The sequence below is a fragment of the Hakea prostrata genome, chromosome 5, assembly GCF_041222555.1.
Source record: "Hakea prostrata isolate BN-2017 chromosome 5, UWA_Hpros_2, whole genome shotgun sequence".
NCBI lineage: Eukaryota > Viridiplantae > Streptophyta > Magnoliopsida > Proteales > Proteaceae > Hakea > Hakea prostrata.
Genome location: NC_142604.1, coordinates 3,854,377 through 3,866,621, shown reverse-complemented (window position 1 = coordinate 3,866,621; position 12,245 = coordinate 3,854,377). Strand labels below are relative to the sequence as shown.

Sequence of the window (12,245 nt, the reverse complement as noted above, 5' to 3'; positions counted from 1 at the left end):
GTTTTGGATTGAGAGGTTGAGAGAATTCAGAGAGTAGAGAAACACCAGAGAGAGCCGTGAGAGTTAAGAGAGTTGAGAGAATTCAGAGAGTAGAGACAAGAGAGCGTCGAGAGAGTTAAGAGAGTTGAGAGAGAGCAACGAGAGATGAGACGAAAGAGTGCAGAGAGAACGACGATTGAGAAGAGAATGAGATAGATTTTAGGTTTTTTATGGAAAATTCCATCCATGTCCTTCATCACTATCAAATTCCATCTGGGCCGCGCATTTTTCACCAGAATTGCTTTTGTGCCAGAGAAACTCCAATTGGAAGAAGACAACGCTATCGTATTTGTCAGATATTTTATTCAATAAGGGACGATCTTTTGGTATTACTGATGGAGGATTTATCTGTAAAATTTAGAAAATCATCATAAATAGGGATTTAACTCGTAATTATAAAGATCACGGGGGATTAGATTTTACATTTGCATTGGGGATTTCCTCATTCTCTTGCATCGTAGACGAATTCAATACGAAAGTCTGGGACGATTTTGTCTTCGAGAATCTCGATTTGGATTGAGAGGTCACGTCTTTGGCGTGGGACGGATCTTGAATCAAATGGAATTCGTGAGAGAATTCAGAGAGTAGAGAGACACCAGAGAAAGCCGCGAGAGTTGAGAGAGACGAGAGAGCGTCGAGAGAGTTAAGAGAGTTGAGAGAGAGCAGCGAGAGATGAAACAAGAGAGTGCAGAGAGAAGGACAAGTGAGAAGAGAATGAGATATATTTTAGGTTTTTGATGGAATTTCATCGATGTCCTTCATCACTGTCAAATTCCATTTAGGCCCGCGTTTTTTCACCAGAATTGCTTCTGTGCCAGAGAAGCTCCAAATTGGAGCTTCTTCTGCACAAGGAATTTTTGTGTCAAATGCCTGGTTTAGTACAGTTTTGCTAAACTAGCACAAAAAAGTTGAACCGATTTACTATACATATTTTTGCTGACTTTTGTGCCAAAGTGGGCAAATGGCACAGAATAAGTGTGCTAGAATCGTTACCATACAGAATCATTACCATACAACCCTTTACTCTACCAATCGGAGTGCTTTATTACATGCTTTTTTATTTAGTTGAAGAACCAATGTTTCTAAAATAATTTGGTCATTGCTTTGAGGATTAGTTCAAGGTTCTGTTATGCATCTAGTATATATATGATTAGGAATGTTATGCTCTGATACCAGGAATGGGGTTAGATGTTTTTGATATCAGGGATAAGGATCCTCAACTGTGGTGGCACTCACGTCTTCGACGTGGGACGGATCTCGAATCAAATGGAATTCGTGAGAGAATTCAGAGAGTAGAGAGACACCAGAGAAAGCCGCGAGAGTTGAGAGAGTCGAGAGAGCGTCGAGAGAGTTAAGAGAGTTGAGAGAGAACAACGAGAGATGAAACAAGAGAGTGCAGAGAGAACGACGAGTGAGAAGAGAATGAGATATATTTTAGGTTTTTGATGGAATTTCATTGATGTCCTTCATCACTGTCAAATTCCATTTAGGCCGCACGTTTTTTCACCAAAATTGCTTCTGTGTCAGAGAAGCTCCATCTTCTGCACAAGGAATTTTTGTGTCAAATGCCTGGTTTAGTACAGTTTTACTAAACTAGCACAGAAAAGTTGAACCGATTTACTGTACATATTTTTGCTGACTTTTGTGCCAAAGTGGGCAAATGGCACATAATAAGTGTGCCAGAATCGTTACCATACAACCCTTTACTCTACCAATTGGAGTGCTTTATTACATGCTTTTTTATTTAGTTGAAGAACCAATGTTTCTAAAATAATTTGGTCATTGCTTTGAGGATTAGTTCAAGGTTCTTTATGCATCTAGTATATATATGATTAGGAATGTTATGCTCTGATACCATGACTCTGATACCAGGAATGGGGTTAGATGTTTTTGATATCAGGGATAAGGATCCTCAACTGTGGTGGCACTACTTGATCCAATTCCTCTTTTCAAGCCTCTGGGACGATTCTGTCTTCGAGAATCTCGTTTTGGATTGAGAGGTTGAGAGAATTCAGAGAGCAGAGAAACACCAGAGAGAACCGTGAGAGTTGAGAGAGTTGAGAGAGACGAGAGAGCGTCAAGAGAGTTTAGAGAGTTGAGAGAGAGCAGCGAGAGATGAGACGAGAGAGTGCAGAGAGAACGACGAGTGAGAAGAGAATGAGATAGATTTTAGGTTTTTGATGGAAATTCCATCCATGTCCTTCATCACTGTCAAATTCCATTTGGGCCGCGCGTTTTTCACCAGAATTGCTTTTGTGCCAGAGAAGCTCCAATTGGAAGAAGACAACATCGTAGTATTTGTCAGATATTTTATTCAATAAGAGACGATCTTCTGGTATTACTGATGGAGGGTTTATCTGTAAAATTCAGAAAATCATCATAAATAGGGATTTAACTCGTAATTATAAAGATCACAGGGGGATTAGATTTTACATTTGCATCGGGGATTTCCTCATTGGGGATTTCCTCATTCTCTTGCATCGTAGACGAATTCAATACGAAAGTTTGGGACGATTCTGTCTTTAGAGAATCTCGATTTGGATTGAGAGGTTGAGAGGATTCAGAGAGTAGACTGAAATAAAAAATATATATATAGGTAAAAATTCTCTTAGTTGCATACTAATAAATATCTAGATGCAAATGAAATGAGATAATTACTCTTCCAACCTGAGTGTTTTCTTATATGCCTTTTGATTTAGTTGAAGAACCAAGATTTCTAAAATAACTCAGTCATTGCTTTGATGATTAGTTTAAGGTTCAGTTATGCATTTAGTATATATATAATTAGACATGTTATGCTCTGGATACCATGGCTCGATACTAGGAATGAGGTTACATGGCTTTGATACCAGAGATAAGGATCTTTCTTGGTGTTACGTTGTTACAAATCATCGGAGATGATACAAGACATTGTCACAAACATAGAAGAAGATGATACAGAGAAGGGGGAAAGGATGAAACCAACATATTCCTTGAGAAGCACTCCTCGAAACTCTGTAATCTTGCATAAAACCAACTCCCTTACTATTGAGAGCACTCTCAATTTATAGATAAGGAAAATCCTTGTTGAAAAATGATGTCCATTGGATTCCATGTAATCTTGATTGATGGTCAGGATTATGTCATTAGATTTCCTTGTAATCTTCATGGATAAAATAAGGATAAGAATATTATTTATGAGGATTTTTATTTGTAGTAGCCATTGCTGGTTGCTGCCAAGGGTATTGATTGCGCCATGTCATCATAATTTGATCCAACGATTGGAGATCAAACTACGAGGATGCATTTATAAATAAAATTTTTAAGTTTTACATTCAAGATATAATTTTTTTATAAATTTACAAAATAAATCCTTCGATTTACCAATCCCAAACCCCTATTTCAATGATCACGATTTAGGGTTTCGTCAAGCTCGATGAAACGCGAATTGGATGGACCAGACTTGCAATAGAAAATATGGATATCTCTACAAAGATCACAACCAAGACCAATTGCAGAAATCGCTCTCAAAGCTGCAGATTCGGGAGTCAAGGTACTCCAATCCATGGCTATTTTTCACTCGCTCGACCAGAAAAGAAGCTTTCGTTGTAGAAATGAAGCCGTGAGAATTTAAGAGGAATTGGAGTTTCAAAGTGTGAGGTGATGAGCTGTTCAACCGAAACTAAAGAAGAGTAGTAGAAGAAGAATAATAAGAAGGTGGCCATGGAAAGAGGGAAGGGTGCAACCCCGTGTGGGGATTGAAAGAGGGAAACCTTTGTTTCCGTCTCATCATCCCCACGAAAACCTCGTCGAAAATCCTACTTCCTGTTGTCATCTTCTTCCACAACGGAGGATTCACTTTCTTCAACCCTGATTATGGTCTCCATTGATATGGTCTCTTGCCTGAAAACCGCTTGTCCTCACAATACAACAACTGTTTCAACGCTCTCAAACCCTATCAGCTTCACCTCTTTCCCAAATATCTGAAGCCATTTATAGAACCCTCTCTGCCTATCCTACAACGGATCAAACCCTCCAACCACAGCCATCGTCGTTGGATAATCAAACCCCGTTAAATCCACCACTCTTTGCCCTGAAACGTTCATTGCTTCATGGTCTCTATCCTCTCCTTCCAGCAAGAACCACTTCCATAGCCAGAATCCCAGCTTTGCGTGCAACATGGTGAGCCAGATTCCCACCGGAACTGTCTCCGACGACAAAATACCGTGAGAAGTCAGGGATCGAAAAGCCCTAAATCTGCATCTCAATCGAGTGAACATCAGAGAGTTAATTTTGTAATTTTAAAAAAATTAGTTGAGATTTTGTAAAATAAAAAATATATATTTACCCTTACATCCTCGAGCTTTCATTCACAACCGTCCGATTGATATCTGCATACGTGGGTCGATCACATCCGCTAGCTGCTGGCAGCAGCGGCTGCCGCAAATAAAAATCCTATTTATGAATAGTATATTGTCTGGAACCTTTAATCTTATCAGTCATATTGGAAGCTTAATTCTTAACCCTTGATATTGCATTTGAGGTAGTATTTGCTTTGCATAGTTGGATGCAGACATTTGTTTCGCACAGTTGGGTGCATAATTGATAGATGATGAATCATTCCAGGGCATTCCATGTGTCATATACATTGTTTTCTCTTTTGGTCTGGTTCAAAGTGATTAATCTAATTTGGTTGATCCCCAACGGAACCATGATGTCTTCGCCAACGAACCCAGAAAAAAATTGTAGAAGAAGGAAAAGTCACAGGTGGGAGAAAGAAAAAAAAACAAAATATTGCAGCAGCTTAAGAGGGGATAGATCGAGAACCTTGGCTGGATTGGTTTATTCTATTTGATCAAGCCGGATATTGGCTAAACCATTCATAAACCAGAATGATGAATCGGTTGCCCTTTTACTAATAGAACACATCACAAAATTCAGGGCCGGAATAGTAACGGTAACTCATATTTTACCATGGGTAAAAGGGTGCCGATATTACCGCTACGATTTATGGACCATTCTTTGATACCATTATCGCTAATAGTTTCCCAACTTCACATCTAGGAACTGGAAGGATTGGTTAATTGAGGCTTTTTGCCTTTGTCGGTGATATTGTTAGTATTCTTGGGACGTCCCTCGCCCACATTTACTAGTATATATATACTACATTACACAATCAAGATATATTGGCAGTAATGACAAGTGTTACACACTACATTACCCAATTAAATGGCTCAAATCAATTATTCCTTAGCCTTGATTTTGGTAGCTAATTTACGTTACAAATCATGATTTGAAATGATGATGTCATGGGAAACTACTTTTATTGTATTTTATACCATTCGTAGACGCAGTGACGTAGATCGTAGAATGGAATAAAATACGGAATCCATTTATCCATTCGTTCAATCCATTCTCGTATTAAAATGACGAAAAAGGGATCGAATCCTTCGTTTCGCTTCTCTGCACATTACTCTTTCCTTCCAAGCCTTGAACTCTCTCTCTCTCCTTTGTTGTTGTCGGTTCGTTCTTGATTCCGCTTTTGGCTATCTGGTTTTTTCTCTCGCTCTTTTATCAATCATCGATTTGGAAATAAGAAAAATATTAGTTTTAGGGTTTCAAAGATGTGTTTCGATCAGCAGCGGTCGTTGTTTTTATCGGAACGAATCGCATCTAGAGCACGGTCGGCCGACGAGAACGCAATGGTGGAAGCTCTTAGAGGTCGGTTAGCGGAGACCGAAGCTCGGCTTGAACGAGCAAGAGCTCGAGAGGCAGAACTAACCCGTCGATTAGAGGAGATGAAGCGATTCATATCTGTCATGGAGATCCTCGAAACCTATCTTAAAAGGCGATTTCGTGAACGCCAAGCTCAACTTGGTTGCAAGATTACCTTGGTATCTATCAAGAATTAAGAATCTCCTCTTTTTTCTCTTTTTCTGTCTTTCTCTCTCTCCTTTTCTATTTATCTTTTCCAGGTTTCTATGTAAGTGGATGAATAATCCTTTCCTTTTCTTCCCCGCCCTTTCAAATCTCTCACTCAATGTTTACTTCTTTGATTTGTGGCTTTAGAAATCTGAATAGATATGCTAAATGTTGTCATACAATCTAAAAATTCTATTTTTCCTGTAATCCTTCACGTTTCCGAGTTTAATTGAATTCTTAGCTGATAGGTTGCTCTGGTAAATAAGTTGATTAGAGAGGGTTTCAACAATTTGGAGTTCTTCAAGGTATTATGAGCTAAAATTCAGGAACAATGGAGGAAGATGGATGTTTTGATGTGGAATACTTTTGTCTCATTCTCTGAGTGTTCCGTATTAATCTTGTCGACCTCATGGATTTTGGCTGATAGTGCAGTCTCTGTGAATTCAGTTATTGATAATTTCTTGTATGGTCCTCTCGCCCATTATCATGTCATTCATAATTTGTTCAGTAGTCCTCTCACCCATTATCATGTCATTGATAATTTGTTCAGTAGTCCTCTCACCCATTTATCATTCTTCACTTTGAAGATCATGGATTAACATGTTACAGATGTTAATAAATATTCTTGCGTTTTGTTTGCTGGATAATCATGGGTACATGCTAAGTATCTGTTGATTTGTTCTTACAGGTTCCAAATTTTGTTTCTTTGCTTGTGGGAAATAGATGTTGTTTTTGTCTACAGATTGGTGTTTTGGTGCTCTTACTGATTAGAATCTGGTAACTGTTCCATATATCACAGTTGTCCTTTCCCTGATGATTAAGCATAGAGCAGGTAATGTTTGATTCTTTTTCAACTACTTAAGGAGATACTTTAGTGGTTTTGACAAAACCCGTTGTTCACCTTCATAGATGAGCCATACTAGTAATCTAGGATATCCTAGGCATTTATTGATTGGTTCAAAGTTCAAACATTTAACTCTGAGATCTCAGTCTAACAGTTGAGTCGTATGTGGGAAAAAAAAATTGATGGCAAAGATAAGAGGGTGGGACCCACTGATAGTGAGGTGGGGGAGTTGAAAAAAAAATTATTGAAAAAGTTGAAGAATGGGTACAACAACAACAACAACAACAATAAGCCTTTTCCCAACTAAATGGGTCGCTACGGATTCTGCCCTCCAATCGGTCGTTCGCCATGCGATCAAGGCCTAAGCTATCATATCCTTTCTCACCACTTCTCCTGGTTATCTTGGTCTCCCCTGCTCTTCTGTTCCTTCATTGGATTATTCACTTCTCGCGGCATTTATGGTCTCCGTTGACGTGGCGTGCCACCTCACGACTTTCTCGCTTATCACTTATGGGCCTCCGCCAACTCTATTGTCGTTTCTTATCTTATCCATCCTGTTTTGCCACTCATCCATCTTAGCATCCTCATTTCCTCCCGGTTTATCTATATGATTCTTCTTACCCCCCTGCACCGTCATCATGCTGGTCGGCACGTCCTATATTTTCCTTTGCTTTAATGGCATCGCCGATCACATAAGCCCCGATGCCCTCTCCACTTCATCCACCCTATTTTAATTCTTTGGGAACCTCATCTTCTAAATCACCTCTTTTACTTATGATTGAACCTAGGTACCTAAAACAATCACTCGAGGAATCTCTTTATCGTCAGTATCACCACTTCATCATCTCGCTCGATCATGACTAAGTTACAAACTAGATATTCTGTCTTGATCTACTAGTTTAAGCCTTTTGATTCCAAAGCTACTCTCCATGATTCTAATTTGGTATTAATCCCCACTTGGGTCTCATCAATCAACACAATATCATCCGCAAAGCATACACCGGGGGCCTCATCTTGAATGTCTTTGGTTAATTCATCCATTACCGTGCAAATAGATATGGGCTTAAAGTTGACCCTTGATGTGCCCAACCGGAATTCATTACTTTGTCCCCCCACTGCTCTAACACTAGTCACCGAACCATCATACATATCCTTAACTATATCTACATATTTACTTGCAACACTTCTTTTCTCTAGTCTTGCCAAATTAACGCTCTAGGGACTCTATCATGCTTTTTCTAGGTCAATAATACCATATGAAGGTCTTTCCTACATTCTCTATACCTTTCCATAGTCTCCTAATTAGTAATAGCCTCCGTTGTAGATCTTCCCGCATACCCATTGGTTCTCCGTAACTATAGTTGTGTCTCACCGGTTTCAATTATTCTCTCCCATAATTTCATCGTATGGCTCATCAATTTAATGCCTCTATAGTTATTACAACTTTGAATATCTCCTTTATTTTTGTAATTGGACCACAACACTTCTCCTCCAATCATCCGGCATTTTCCCGTGCTCATAATCTTATTAACAACTTAGTCAACCAAACTAGTCCATGGGTTCCTAGCTCTTCCATCTTCAATTGGGATTTCATCGGACCTTGTGTCTTGCCGGTTTCATCCTCCTTAGCTTCTTTTACTTGCATCGAAATTCTACGAATATAGTTCGGACACCGGGCCTTGGTGGTGTAATCGTCCAAACATAAGTGCTTGAAGATGCTCATTTAGTAAACTAGAGAAATAGGTTTCCCATCTTTTCTTAATATCCTCCTCCAAACTAATACTTTACCATCTCCATTTTTAATACATCTACATGGTCAAGATCTCTACTTTCCTATCCCTCATCTTAGCTATCTTATAAATAGATTTTTCCCTTCCTTTGTGCCCAACTTATTGTATCTCTTCATCTTCCTTTCCCTTGCTTTTCCCGCATTTTCTTAGCTTCATTTCTATCTAACCTATACCTTTGAGTCCTCAACATCCTTGTTCTTTGCCATGTCTTAAACTAGCTTTTTATTCCTAATGGCGGCTTGAACCTCACTATCCCACCACCCGTCTCTCTATAGATGAATCTTTCCTTTTGATTCACCTAGACATCTTTAGCCACTTTCTTAATACACATAGCCATCTCATTCCACATTGCATTGGTATCCCTTTAATCCCATTTTCCTTGTTTGACTACTTCATTACGAGGTTTAGGTACTCTCCTTTCAAATTCCACCATCTTATTCGGGATGTTTACCTTGGACCTTTTTGTGTTCTTGGGACTAGCACATATCCAGACCACGTCTATGTTGTGCGTTAGCTTTCCCGGTTCACCTTGCAATCCTTGCACAACATCTATCGTCCTTCTAGTTGGAGAAATCTATTTGGCTTCTATGCTGTCCACTTTTGAAGTAATTAAATGCTCATCTCTCTTTTTGGTAAGTATTTATAATAGATGATCAAAGCGTAGCAAATCCAAATTGAAATCCCCTCATCATTCCTTTCTCCAAACCATACCTCCATGCACTCTCATTCCTCTATGTCTTTTCCAATTGTCCATTTAATCACCTCCTATGTAATCTTTTCTCCTTGCGATTCCTTGCGATCCACCCATATTTTCCCAAATTCTAGCTTGCTTTCATCTAGTCCTACTTGAGGTGCATTGCACATTATATTTCGAACTCTTTCTCCATTACAGCTTGTGCAATAATCCTATCACCCACTCTTTTAACATCCACCACATCATTTTTAAATCTTTATCCACTATTATACCCACTCCATTTTTATTTGTTTTATCCCCGATCCAAGTTTAAGTCATCCAACTCTTTGGCTTTTTACCCCTCCATCTAGTCTCTTGTGCAGCTACATTAATCCTTCTTCTCCTCATAACATCTATCAATTCTAAGCTCTTCCGTTAGAGATCCTATGTTCCAAGTGCCAATCTATCCTCGCTTTGCTTTGGCTGCTTCTTTCCCGCCTCGTCCACGGCGCGGGCCCTTGCCTCTTATCCCGCATCCGGGCGCCGTGCGCGCGTCGCTCGGGGGCGCCCTGCTCCCTTGCCCACTTATCCTCCCCGGCCTGTGTGCGCGTCGCTTCTTTTGTCGGGGCGCCTAGCTGCTTTTATCATTGGTCGAATCTATAATAATAAGGATATTTTACATAAAGAGATACACTCCCCCAACTTTGCAGTTGCAAACCTTACAAAAAGGTCCACGAAACTTAACACCCTCCCTTCACAGTTAACGGCTATGGAGAAGGGGGTGATTGGCAAAGGATAAAATTTATTAGGTAATTTGAATTTCTTATTTTACCCTTAACCCTTTAAAATGAGATGGGTGAAGAGAGTTCAATTTTCAAAGAACAACCTGGTTCATCCATCTAAATCTTCTGATAAAGTAGAAAATGGATCCTTGCTCAGTCTTTGCAAATCTAGAAAATCTACCGTGAAAGTTGGTTCTGGGTAACCTGATTGTTGGTGAAATTGTTGGTTCCAAAGTTGAGAAATTGAACCATTCTCATAGGGAAGGGTCCCTTCAACGCAAAGAACATCATAGCTCAAATACAAGCCTACTTCAAAGATCTTGTAGCTAGCAACACAGGATCCAAGTACCGGATATGCAATCTCCAAACCCCAATCTCCAAATCAGATGAAAGTGATTAAAATTCACATTTGATAAATCAAAGCATCTGAATGTGGGATTTGGCGGTGGTGGTGCTATCACAACTGTTGCTTTCTCAACCCCAAACTTGAGCGAGAATGTTCACCGCACTGGAATAAAACAAGCCACTATAATGTTGATAGCAACAAGTACTTTCATTTTTTATAACAAAATCTTCGGTGATAACATAGGGAAAAACAGATGACTAGTTAGTCCCCCTTTCTCCTAAATGGTTTAAGTCTAGCTTGTCTGCCCTTAAGCTGGCACAGACTCTAGCAGTTCCCACAAACTATGGCTGGGTTTGTTTGCAAAGGTGAGGTGTAAAAAAAAAAAACATGTGGGTTCCATGTGTAGTGGGGTGAGGGAAAAGGAAAGGAAAGAAAATGATTTTGTGGAAAAGTGATAGTGGTGGGTCTCACTTTTTACTTTTCCAAACTTTCCCATAAAGTCCCACTAAATATGTAGGCTGCATTTGTTTGCAAAGATGGGGTGGGAAAAAAAAACATGTGGGTCCTATTTGTAGTGGGGTGAGGGAGAAGAAAAGGAAAGGAAAGAGTTTTGTGGAAAAGTGATTGTGATGAGTTCCACTTTTTACTTTTCCCAATTTTCCCACAAAGTCCCACCAAATATGTGGGGTTTTAAAATAGCTTGGGGTGGGAAATTTGAGTTGCCACATCAACAGACAAGTTTCCTTGAATCAAAGGAACTTGTCTCTCACTTTCCCACCCCAAGCAACCAAACAATCTACCATTTTGGGATTTAAGGGAAAAGTAAGAAATCTGCACTCTTTTCAAGAATTTTCCCACCCCTTTTTCCCACCTCACCTTTATTCCAGCAAACAAACGCAGCCGTAGGGTTTTAAAATGGCTTGGGGTGGGAAAGTTCGGTTGCCACATCACTAGACAAGTTTTCTTGATGTCTTTCACTTTCCCACCCCAAGCAACCAAACAATCTACAATTTTGGGATTTAAGAGAAAAATAAGAAATCTATACTTTTTTCAAAAATTTCCCCACCCCTTTTTTTCACCCCACCTTTATTCCAGCAAACAAACGCAGCCTAAGGGTTTGGGAGTGGCTAAAAACAGTAGTTATGTTAAAGCATCCTTGGCATTTAACATCCATCAAAGTGGAATTTGGAGATTGCACTAAACGCTTAAGCACCTTTTCTTCTCAGGCTCAATGAGAGGGTTGAGCAAATCGATGGTGTTGGGGAGAACCATTTTCACCGAAAACCACTGTGCAAGTGAAAACCCTAAAAAACTTTGTCTTGTTCCTGAATTTTGTAACCATGTTTGGGTTTTGATGAATCTAGTTAGGATTTGTTTCATGTTGGTTAGAAGAAAGAAGGAAGAAGAAGGGTTGGAGGAGGTTAGGGGTTGTTTAGTCATTTTAATATATTAGGGACTTTTTGATCAATATTAATAAATATTTTAAATTTTAAATTTCAATAGTTATGTGTAATTATTCCTTAACAATGCCTAACGTGGGGGACTAACGTAGAGTTGCTCAAACGGTAAGCCCTACCCCTCTTAGTGAAGAGGTTCTAGACTTGACTTTAGGGCTGAACCTCAGCTTCTCCCTTAAAAAGAAAGAAAAAGAGAAAGCCTAACTTGGGAATCTTTTATAATGTTTGCAAAGTTGGGGAGTGGTTCTGGATTCTACATGTTTCAAAGTCAAGGGGGTAATATAAAATTTAACAAAATAATATTTCTTTTCAGTTTTTCTTTTTTTCCCCACAAAGTCATTGGGCAGACGTTGAAGAAGAAGAAGAAGAATGGAGTGGAACCTAAACGGCTAAACCTCGGTAGTCAGGGAAAA

General features: G+C 39.4%; 1 protein-coding gene and 1 pseudogene across 1 annotated transcript; one reads left to right on the top strand and one right to left on the bottom strand.

The window, feature by feature from the left end:
• Positions 1-5,451: 5,451 nt before the first annotated feature.
• LOC149014467 (protein SKIP34) lies at positions 5,452-6,966 on the top strand. The gene has a single exon (XM_089156258.1). It carries the CDS (start codon positions 5,643-5,645, stop codon positions 5,928-5,930), a length of 288 nt encoding a protein of 95 aa, XP_089012384.1. The 5' UTR covers positions 5,452-5,642; the 3' UTR covers positions 5,931-6,966.
• Positions 6,967-10,636: 3,670 nt separating this feature from the next.
• On the bottom strand, positions 10,637-11,647 carry LOC149014466 (small ribosomal subunit protein eS27y-like; annotated as a pseudogene).
• Between the last annotated feature and the right edge of the window lie 598 nt (positions 11,648-12,245).